General features: G+C 33.6%; 1 protein-coding gene across 2 annotated transcripts in view; it reads left to right on the top strand.

Moving 5' to 3' along the window:
- Positions 1-12167, top strand: part of PRKD1 (protein kinase D1) — a 123305-nt gene that overhangs the window by 61002 nt on the left and 50136 nt on the right. For both annotated transcript variants that reach the window (XM_032188082.1, XM_032188081.1), the window contains exon 2: positions 4450-4588. In XM_032188082.1, coding sequence (XP_032043973.1) covers positions 4450-4588 — 139 coding nt within the window. The remainder of the gene's footprint in view (positions 1-4449; positions 4589-12167) is intronic.

The raw sequence follows: 12167 nt of genomic DNA, 5'->3' as shown, positions 1-12167 counted from the left end.
CTTAGTTATTGAAATTTAACGTCTGCAATTTTTTGTAGTATTACTTGAAGTCTTTTTAAATTAAAAGCTGGAATTTGGATAATCATTTGACTTCCTATTGGTAAAGTCTTTTGGTGGATTTTCTGTAGATGTTTACTGTTGCTAAGGGTAAAAACACTTCAATGATTGCTTCCACTTTGGTATGTGCTGAGGAAAGGTTGGTGTTGAGCTTCTTCTTGCACTGTGTTTTATGGATAATCTGCTGCCATAGTACACATAATCTGTGCAACTTCAAATTATTACTTAAAATGCTAACCGGAAGGGTTTTTCTTCCATCTGAAAAATATATTTGCTTTTTTTTTTTTTGAAGTCCCACAGTCAGAGAAAAGTTAAATGATACTATCAGGAAATGAAAGAAGCACATGACTTCAGGCTGCTTATGGGTGATTTCAGATGCAAGTGTTGTTTCCTGTTTTTTACCTTAAGAGCTACTACAATATGATATAAAATAAGTTTTATGTAACTGTTTAGACAAGAGTTTTTAAGGCTACATGTAAAAACAAAAACCAAACAACAACAAACTATTATGCTTTTCCCAAATAATACACTCCTATTGTGGTAACATTGCAGTACTTGTAAGGAGAAATTATTGGCATAATATGAGAAAAGCATCGCTGAAAAGTCAAGAATGGGAATTCTGAAAAATGACATTTAAGTCTTTGTTGGAAATTTTTATAAGTAATTTTTTTTAGGCTATTTGTAGCTCATGAGGTACTATACAATACTTGCATGTACATTTTATTTCTTGAGGGGATGTAATTAAAGTATTACTAAAGTAGCATTCACAGTCAGTGAATGATCACTGCTTCTGCATTCAGTAGGTATTAATAATTCAAAATCTAATAAACAGAATTAAAATCCCCATTATTCAATACTAAATGCTTTGTATTCAGAATTGTAATATGTTTGTGATCACTACAAGCAACAATAATGAAAAGCAACTTGTTAATATTTCATTTTCCATTTTGAAGTGGACATGTAGGAAATAATTTGCAGCTTAATCCAGGGACATTGTGTTCTCAGGATAGCTTAAATTTCAGTCACCCTCTGCCATCCATGGAAGCTGATTTTTAAATGCAGATCATCTCTAAATTACAACTTCTCCTTCTCAAGCTGTCTGAAATCAATTTGACTCTACTGTGACATAATTATTTATCTCTATGAATGCTATTTTGGACTAATGGCTGAAAACATCTCTCCTGCAAACTTTTATGTGTGTTTTACAAATAGTTACATTGACCAGTAGTAGTCATATTAAGTCAGTTCAGTGCAGCTTTAGGTCTTCCTTGAAGTCTTAAGCCCATTAAACACCTTATTTTCTATTTCTTCTTGACAGCGATTCATTTTTGACATGTCATTGGCAGGATTATGGAAACTAATATTTTTTTTAATTATTCATTTATTTTTACAGAGGAGCATATTAACAGATTATAATCTGCTCTGAGAAGAGTAGCTGTGTATATGCAATATTACGTTTACAACAGTTTTCCCATAGGACACATTGAACTGCTTACCAGTGATATAGAATGAGGGAATGCATACAGTGCTTCCCCTGTAAGTCTACTGAACCGACATAAATATATTTTTAGCAATAATGAATGACATCTGCATAGCAAGGTTGGGCAAAATTAAAAGCTCTTATAGCAAAGTGTAAATCTGGTACATTTTCAGCGGATAGCTTATATTTTAATTTTTCAGAATTTCTTCTTGTACCAGTTATCTTTGATTTAGTACAGTAACGAACAAAGCCTGTGGATATATAACACAGTTTCTTTTGTTAATTTCTGTTTTTGAATCTTTAGGAAATACTCCATTTCCACATTATAACGTTTTCTGCGACTATTTTATTCCTGGTAATAGCCACTTACAGCAGCTAATATAATGAAATATAATATAATGGCTTTTTATTAGTGTTGGGAGTTCAGGTCTAATACCACCATTTGTAGTTAGTTTTCAGTTAGCTTAGCTCTAGTTAGCTTTTAGGTAGCTTGACATGTATGCATTTCCTATTCTGCTCTGTATTTGGCAAAAATAAATGCTATTTATAGTGTTGTAGTACCAAGCAATGTGTCGGCTTTTTGTTTACTTTTGTTTGTGCATATCAACATTATTGTTGGCAGGAATAAGCTTAGCTGAGGGAATATTTTTGTCACTGTTGCAACAGTTGGTCCTTACACAATGTTTTCTTTGGAGAATCACACCATCAAAATGGCTTTCTTGGCGTGAGAGTAGCTCATGTGGGGAAAACTCACTTGAACCCAGCAGATAATTCTTGTATAGGATTGAACAACAAATCATGATTGAATTTTTTTATCTCTTCAGAATGTAGTGATACCTCAAAATGTTTATACACACATAGATAATACATGTAATATAACAAATACTTTTTATAGGTAGAACAAATTGAAATAACATAAAAAGAGCAAATGGAGTGGGAAAATAAAGAGACAACAAGCAATTTAAGTCATAATGAATTTAGAGGGAAATGCCTGTTTTATCTCTGCAATCCAGTGAAATGAGAAGATTCTGTCAGTGTTTTAAGGGGACAGCAGTTTCCATTTTGAGAGGTATTTTTAATTTTATACTGCATCCAAATAATAAAAAAATCCCTCAATACAATCCATCAGGCTTGTATCCTGTAGCAAGGTAGGTATAACTAAATTTCCTTGTGATTACTTTCTTATGCTCTGAGGAGCATGAGTCTGCCTGCTGCCAGCTCCCGTGCTGGGGTGTGCAAAGCAGAGCTGCTCCATCCACTGAGCACCATGGCACAAGGCCTGGGCAGCTCCATCAGGCTTTTAGTTTCAGCTCAGTGCTGCTGGGTCAGGTGTTGAACAGCTTTGTAAGATGCTTGGGTGTCTCCTAGCACCTGTATCATCTGTTTTTTTATTATCTAAGCTTACCTTAACCTAGATAATAGAGTATATTGACAAAGAGAGTAGTTGCAGTTCAGATTACGTCTGCCCCTGGAAAGTTTTGTAAAGCAAATTTCTTTAAAAACAAGAGTAATTATTTCACATTTAAGCCATGAATTTGGCATATTATTGAACTAGTTTTGGCACATTAATGAGATTTTGAAACAATCATGCCTTAAGAATTAATCTGGAATAGGACTGACCTGACTTCAGAGACTTTGATGCATTTCATTTGAAGCAGGGATATGACTATTTTGTCTCTATTTTAGAGTGTATGCTTTAAAGCTATGAAGCATAACTTTCTTGGAGTGCTTTGATTGATCCTGAAGCTGCTAGTAATCAGTAATGAATGTATTGTTTTATTCTTTATTCTTTTCAAACTAATTTGTCCTTCAAAACCTGTCACTTTTTCTCTCTGTGCTTATCGTTGGGTTTCTTTCACTGCATGTTGGTAAAGCTCCCAGATAATACATGGAGTAGTTCAACAGTGGAAAATTGGATTGAATTTTCTGTATCATAAAAAGGGTTTCTTGGCTATGTTTTCAAAGCAAAAGTTTGGTTCTTTTAAGCTAGGAACATGTAAAAACTCACATTTTTATGCTGCAGCAAAAAGGAGTGAAAAAGTTTTGCTTATATAATAATCTCACATTCAGTGTACAGCTGCAGAGTTTTTTGAAATGCTTTCTACTTTAGACTTACACGGACTTGCTCTGTATTCCTATAGAACAGTTTCAAAGCTCCAACACCTTTGAATAGAAACAGGTTATTATGGTTAAGTTTGGAAACATTGTTTTATATTTCAGTATTTTAAAGTATACCCCAGAAAATAAAAATCCTATTATATGATATCTTGTTGCACTTGAAAATGATCTTTTTTGACACTGTAAAAGAAATCTTATGTAGGGTGTGATTTTTGTAAAGAAAGATTGTTGGTAACTTTTCATTTTTCTTCTCTAAGTATGAAGTTGTGAATATTATGAGGGCTTTAAGTGATACACTTCAGTCTCAAGAAATAAGTATTAGCTAATGACCTATCACTTAAGAGTTGTATCTTAGGCAGAGCTGAAAAATATTTCTGCTGGCCTCCAGGCATCATTTTGCCATGAGTACCGTAATCATAGAATAATGTAGGTTGGCTGGAACTTCCAGAGGTCCTCTAGGCCAACCACTTTCTCCAGAAGGATCTAATCAAGTTGCTTGGGAACTTGTCTTTGAAAAGACATCAGCAGTGAGTAAGGGATGTACTTATTTCTCTCTCATTTACTATTGGACACCGCATTACTTGCAAACAAAATAAAAGCAAATGAGTTTACTCGAGTTGCGGAAAAGCTATTTTTAGAATACCATGATAAATATTGCTGTGTATGGAAAAATATTTAGTTTGGTACTAATGTGAGCAAGCATCTACTCTGCCCTCAAAATTAATTATATTAATTGTATTTTACAGTTATGTATTTTTACAATGTAGTAATTTCTTATGGGTTTGTATTTACAGTTTCCTGAATGTGGTTTCTATGGAATGTATGACAAAATTCTGCTCTTCCGCCATGACCCTACCTCTGAAAACATTCTCCAGTTGGTGAAATCAGCTGCAGATATCCAAGAAGGAGACCTAGTTGAAGTTGTCTTGTCAGGTAACTAAAAGGAAAAAAAAAAAAAAGGAACTAACAGCATGACAACTGTCATACTTTTGCATGTGAAGACATCCACAGTTTTGTCCCAGGAAAAGGAAATTTTGTATGTATGAACTTTCATCTATACTGGATCAAAATCTTCTCGAGTACATATGTGCCATACATTAATTTTTGAATTATTTTTTTTCCTGTTGTACAGCTTACTTTTTGACAGCCTATGTTCATATTGCTAGTTAAGCAACAGGTTAATTTTAATGAACAATTTGAAAAATGTGTATTCTGCATTTTTAGAGGTAAATCAGTGGGCAGTACAACCCTTTTCAAAGAAGCACAGTGGAAACAAAATGTAACAAGTAACAACAAAATGCAATATCTGTATTAACATTTTAGCATGTACTTCATTAATAGAGTAGCTTAAAAATTAGAATTGGTTTTAACATATTTTGCATGATGTATCAATAGTTTAATATTTAAATTAATAGACTATAAATTTTTCTGCTAGCCTATTAAGCAGCGTTATTTGTTCATAATTATCTGAGGAGGAATTATCAAAGCCATTCTTGCTAGTAGTGACCTGTTTCCTTTATTAAAAAAGGATTTTTTTGGCACTTCATATAAGCTAAAAGCTAAAATGTCTACTGGAAATAGAGTATTTTTTTTCACAGCCTTTCATAACAATGCCTGTTCAGGCTGCTTTGATTCCTTATGTGTTTAAAAAAAAACAAACAAACACGTATTTAGAAAAGTAAGAGAAAAATTCTAATTTTAGTTGGGATAGTAAATATATATTATTTTCTAGCAGTCCAAGAGGAGTGCTGGATACTTCTTGTAAAGGACTATATATAAATGATTGCATGGAAAAAAGCAGAACAAAAGATAAATATTTAGGGCCTAGGAAATACAAGGAGACGGTAAGACGGTGAAAAGCCAGGGAACAGAAGCTATAGTCTGAAGGTGTTTAGCAGGTGAAGGGTTGTAAGAAGAGATGTAGGATGAGTGAAAGGCCACATTTTGGAGACAACAAAATGACAAATGGATTTAAGGATTTGGCCAGCAAAGTAACCATAAAGTAACCATATTACTCTAACTGAAGTAATTCAGCAATTATGTGACTGGGAAGTAAAGGAAGTCTGGGGGTGCTGTTAGGTGTTAAGAGGACTTGTCCTTTTTTTTTTTTTTTTTACTTGTAAGTCAGGGTTGAGGAATCTTAGGACTCATTGTCAAGATATACTCATTTCTTAATTCTGTATAGCCCAAAGACTATACAAATTTTGTTTCCATATTTTTATTGAGCAATTGAACTAGTCATTTTTCTTCTGTCCACTGTAAGATTTAAAACTCTTCTTTGAACCTTACAAAGAAAAATTGTTCTCTAGTTCTTAAGAAAATAAACACATGCATTTATAGTATTTCATATTGTCAAAGCTGATAAATTATTCTTTTTTAAAAGAACTTATTTTTAAAATAACGTCAGAGCTGGACCAGTACAGAGTACATTAAAAAGTGATGCCATTAGTAATGATATTCCTATAAAGCTCTCACAGTGTTTATCCAATACATTTGATGGTCCATATTAGGAATGTGCTCAGACCCCATGGAAAAGATGTCAAATTACATCTTTTTAAGATTATGACTTATTTAGATTATTATTTAGTTCATACTATTATAGATTTGTAAATTGTCATTTGTCTTAGTCATTTATTGCAATATTTACTTAGATAGATTGCAAGTAAATTTAAAAGATATATTTAGATGTAAGTATTTGCAAGTTGTATTTAAATATAAACTACATTTTTTTCAGATATTTAAACTTTTTTTTTTTTTTTCAAATTGGGATTTAATATATTCTGCACAGCTTTTAAAATTGTAACCTAAATTAGGATGTGGCTTGGAAATTAAGTTAAACAAACAAACAAAAGAGCCAAAACCAACACAGAACAAACAAAAAAGCACTGATTCCTTTCCCTTCCCCTCCCTTTAATATATTCCCCCAAAAAAACCTGAGAGCAATAACTCTTTTTGCAGAATGGAAGTGAGAAACAGTCTTAGGCAGTGTATTTTCAGTGCAAGAAAGGAAACCTGTTTTGAAACGTCTTCTGTAATTGTTTGTTTTGGAGAAATTGGTAAAAATTTTCAATAGGAAATTATTTGTCATGGCATTCTCAAAATCATGGATGACTTTCATATTCTGTTTTTCATTATTCTTCCTATTACAGATGTAGTAACAAAATGGTGAGATTCTACTGATAAAAAGAGAAACGATCTTTTCATTCACAGTTCCAGTGCTTTTATTTTTCAGTCTGAAAATATTTGATCTTCATTTATTTTTTAAAAATTTGTTATTGGTGCACAGGTATGTTAGATGGGTATTTCAATACCAGTACATTCTGTGTTGCATGAACTTAACTTGAGTTTTATAAGATAGGGTGACAATTACTGTAGTAAAAGTTAATCAGAGAACTAGGGGAAAGAAAGCACCTCAGAGAGGCCCAGGAAGCTGTTACCAAGAACACTTTAGCATGTGACAGTCACCAGTTGAAAATATTTATAGTCTGGGATGTCCAAGGACTACAATGAATTTGTCTATCTCTTGAGTGTTGCTGTTACTCACTTTGGGGCACATAGTGTGTCCCTGTGAACAAACAAAAAGAGAGCATTTTCTGCCTCTGGGAAGCCATAACCTGAATTTCAGCAGCAGAGAGAGCATGCAGCATTGTGTTCAAAGCTTTCTGAATAGGAAGCTTGATCCTATTTGACATACATGAAATCCATGAAATGTATTTTAAGTTTACATTTGATGAACTAGAGCAGATCGCTGAAAGGGCTTGTCTCATTGGGTTTTCAATGTCTCCAAACACAAAGAGTACACAACCTCTCTGGCTACCTCTTCCTATGTTTGATCGTCAAAGTATTTTCTAGCCTACACTAGAAATACCATACCTAAACAGAATGTACATTCCAAAGATCAGTAAATTCAAGTTATATTTTGGCAATTATTTTTGAATAACATTCCTGAAGGAGGCAATAGAATGTTACTGCCACAGCTTTGCTGCTGGAAACTGTGCACACTGTGGGTAAACATCCCCTGAGGTGCAGATATCTGATGTCAAAAGCTATACTGATCCACTGCATTCATTTTTTATTGCACATGTCGATACTAGCCAGTGGAGAAAAAGCTGAACTATCACTCCTAATACTATGGTATTATACAATCAATTCATATCCTAATGCTATGCATTATCTAATTTTACTAATAATTTATGTAATTTCAAGGTATTTTATAAGGGCTGGACAACCTGTGATTTTTTTTTCTTTTTATTTATTTATTTTTTTCATATTCTATTTACGTTCTTAACAGTTTAAGGAATAATAAATAAAATCATATTCTGGTTTAGACCTTATATTACAGGTTCTTGAGAGAGATAAGTTACCTAGAAAAATTTGTAGTTGAGAAGAGTGCAGCTGAAGCACTTTAATCCAATTTAGGAAGAAAATTGTACCTGCAGATGTCATATAATATAACTGAAACAGGTTGTAGAAGAGCTAGAGGTTTCTGGTGGAACATGTGAGATTTAATCAGCTCAGAATGCAGCACTTCTTGTGCTTTTATATTTAAAATTAACACTGTGATCTGCATTTTCAATTGGTGCTTTATCCAGTGGGATTTTAGTGGAGTGTAAGAATCACGTAACTTACTGAACAACTGGTGTGTGTCTGTCTGCTGACTGGCCCACAGGAGATAAACACAGACTGTTAGGATCAGCTAGCCGAACTGCTGTTCAGTGCCAGAATAGATTCTAGCATTTTGGAGGTGAAATGTCAGATATTATTATGAGAGTATATTGAGTTACAGACTGTCACCTACACATTAAAGGAAGAAAAAGGAACTTTACATTATGAACATTAGAAGTCCTCATAAGTACAGTTTTATTTTTACCTCATATATGGTTATCTTCCTTTTGTTTTCTGTATTTTAAAAATATGATCTGCTCTAATGCTTTATTTCAGTTAACAGTATGGGATTCTGACAGTGTTTGTAAAATAGATGGGGGGCATATCAGAAATGAATTAAAACCATGAATTTGTTTGTTCAACCAAGTTAGTTTATTAGGCTACACTCATGAATGTGCATTGAACTAATCAATAATCACTAATCCACTATTATCCATTATCTATCCATTATCACTAATACCATTCTATTAGTGATGTATCAGTTGCCATGCTCATGTTTTCTTTGCTATGCATTTTATATTCAATTTCTTCTTCAAAGTGTTAGAAAAGTACGTTTAGTCTCCTGATGCACAAAAGAGGAAGGCCCCTTACTTAAAGTGCTGGGGAAATCTCCACCGATGTGTTCACTGAACCCATTTACCTATCTGTTAAATTACATCACAGACTGAAAAAGGAGCAAAATCTTTGTAGAAAGGATTTTGTAGAGCTCTATTTGTAGGAAGGATTTCTTTTGACTAAAATACTCCAGAAAATTAGCAAGCAGACCAAACCAGGAATGATTATATCAAAGTTATAATCAAAGGTGGATGGAAATGAGCAGTCATTCATTCAGAAACACTGAAAGGAAGAGGAACCACAGGCTGTAACTTGTGCACTCTCTTTCTCTAAAATGCACTCTTCCTGTCTGCTCAAGAAAAGGAAGTAAGTTTCATGTAAGGTGATTTTAGTGACTTTTTACACAGGGCAAGGGGGAATGGTTTTAAACCATTAAACCAGAGGGGAGATTAGATATTAAGAAGAAATTATTTACTCAGGGGGTGGTGAGGCACTGGAACAGGTTGCCCAGAGAAGCTGTGGATGCCCCATCCCCAGAGGTGTTCAAGACCAGGTTGAACAAGGCTGTGGGCAACCTGATCTGATGGGCTGCATCCCTGCGACAAGCAGGGATCAATAGAAAGGTATCATTCATGTTCCACCCATAAAATAAAGGATGTAAATGTCAGACACTAAAATAAAGTAAAATATACATTAGATTTGAATGGAATGGAATAAGCTTTCTCTGATTTCTGGGTTCTTTAAGCTTTACTCCTAATTGAAGCATTTTGCTACTCTTCTGAGTAGACTTTAACAATTATATATTTCAACTGCCATTTATTAATGATATTACAAGATATTAATTATTGAGAGGTACAGACTTTAAGATCCTTTCTTTCTGGAGTTGTTAAGTAGTTAAAATGTTGTATCAAGTTTTTACAATAATTAATTAATGTAAGTTAAGATATAAGGAGATGTGGATTGTAGATGAATAAACTTGTTTCTAAAATGGGGGTTGCAATGCATGTATCAAAGTTATTTCAAGCTCTCTATAGATGCAACCAACACCACTTTGCCTGTGTATTTGTGACCTTTTTCAGATGAGCTGTATTTCCCTTAAATGGAAGCACAGCCTCTATAGAAAAAGCTGGCAAGTGACAGTTGCTGTACTTCTGACTCTGTTTGATCTCTGTTTTTCAAGTCCTGCAAGGAAACTATTATTTTAGATGCCTTCAGACTTTTCTTCTTGCCAGCATAATTTATGTCCTATCCTATACCTTTTTCAGGAAGGTTCATTAAAAACTGCTGTGTAAATTTGCCAAGTTGTTTCGTGTTACATAGAGCAAAAAAACAATTTTGAAGTTTTAATATGAATTTGATGGTAAAAAGTCTGCCTATTTTTACTGGGGCAAAATTACACTGGCATGTAAGAGATCTTTGCCAGCCACTGGAAGGCAGACGATGAAACATAAGCATCTTGTGAGAATTAGCAGAATGTACTTCATCTGCTTGCTGTGAGCAGTCATGCTCAAGTTGGCAGGATTCCTGAAGCAATAAAATCAAATAGCAGCTCTTTTACATTCCCTTGCTGAGCTGACAAAGGCAGGAATTGATCCACTACTTTTGTTAAGAAGCCATTTCTGGTTTAATATCACATAGACAATATACCATCAGATCATTAGTTGCTGACATTTTATTTGGTTTCAGTATATTTTATACTGTCTTGTATATGAATAAAAGCTGTGGATAACTATGCAATTATAGTAAATGCCATATATCAACATATAACTGGATTGTAATACTAGTTTGACTGCCAAATCCTTGAGATAAATATTATGATGTTACATCTTTGCACATCACTTTGTAGTAGTTACATACTTGGTCGTGGTTTGTGACTTTCTTTGTAATTGAAAGCCAGGGTTCTTTTGCTATCTCCATGGCTATTTTAAGGCCCTGGTGTCTTTGGAAAATACAAATATCCAGTCCAAGGTCACATTTCTTATAATTCTTCCTCTGTGCCCTTTCAATGATCTCTAGCTGTCATCATTTTTCTTAATACTGTGGGTACGGCTCATTACTGATTAGGTTAAAGTAGATCTGATTTTCTGTCCCTTACTGTTCACTAGTGTACATCATTCTTGAGTCATGAATTTCACACAGATGCCTCTATTTAAAGCTCTTAGAACTAAAAGACTTTTTGCTTCTTTGTTTGTTTTTCTTCATTGTCTTTTCCTCGGCTTATAAGTAGAATCCGAGGAATTACCAATATACCAATTACAATAGATACAGACTTCAAGTTTCATACTTCTGTATCAGCTGCATCTTTCTGAATTCCCTCTCCTATCTTGCCGTACCATTCTTTCCTTTCTGCTACAGGAGGGAGTAGGTAAAAATAGGATGAAGAAATAATATCCTGTCAACATCATCTCCTTACACTAGTTACCTTCTGCATCCTCTATAGAACACACTGAGTAAAATAATATGTGATAGGCAAAAACTAATAGGGAAGCAGTTAATGTGTCAGCTTTGCTTCTAGTGTTCGTACAGGCTGTGCTAGTTGTTCTTCCTTAGGTCTTTCTGTATGTTTTTCATATTTAATGATTATTTCAGAAACAGAAAAAGAGTTGTGAGATTTTGATAACACTTCTTGCAGTAAAGCAGGCAGTGCCTTCATTTCTTCACAGGAAGAAAATGAACATTACATTTTTAAGGAACCTTTTTGAATTACTAGTTTCTTATATACGTTAAGCTTTTAGATGTCATTTTAGAGCTTGATTAGTTGGTAATCATAAACAATGCATTTTTGTGTTCATCAAAAATTAAATTTTAGAAAAAACACTGTTGGTAGAGAAGATAAATTTTCCTTGCAAGAAACTACAACTACACACAAATCCTTCTCTCAAGACAGTACCTGTTTATGAGAGGTTGATGTTCTACTGCTAGCTAATATATCAGACATCCTACATTGTACACCTTTAAATGTCAGGTTTTGAGAGATGATAAATTTTCAGCTTATTTGTGTGCTGTTTAATGAAAACACCCAAGTGTTTTTTAAGCAAAGGCTTGTAAAGAATACTTCTATTTCACATCCCTATCTCTAATTTTTTTGAGCACATTTCCAATATATACATATTTATTTATTTTCACTTAATTTCCACTAGCTAAAATATGTAGTTGGGAAAAACACAATTTTATGCTCAGAACAACAACAAAAAAATCATTAATCATATTTTTTTATTATTATTTGATACATTTGTTTAACAATTACTTTGGCCAGTAGATGCTTGACCAAACATTTATATCAGTGTATTTT

Source organism: Aythya fuligula, chromosome 5, assembly GCF_009819795.1.
Source record: "Aythya fuligula isolate bAytFul2 chromosome 5, bAytFul2.pri, whole genome shotgun sequence".
In the NCBI taxonomy this organism is placed as follows: Eukaryota; Metazoa; Chordata; class Aves; order Anseriformes; family Anatidae; genus Aythya; species Aythya fuligula.
Note: the sequence above shows the minus strand (reverse complement) of the source record. Positions and strands in the feature narration are given on the sequence as shown.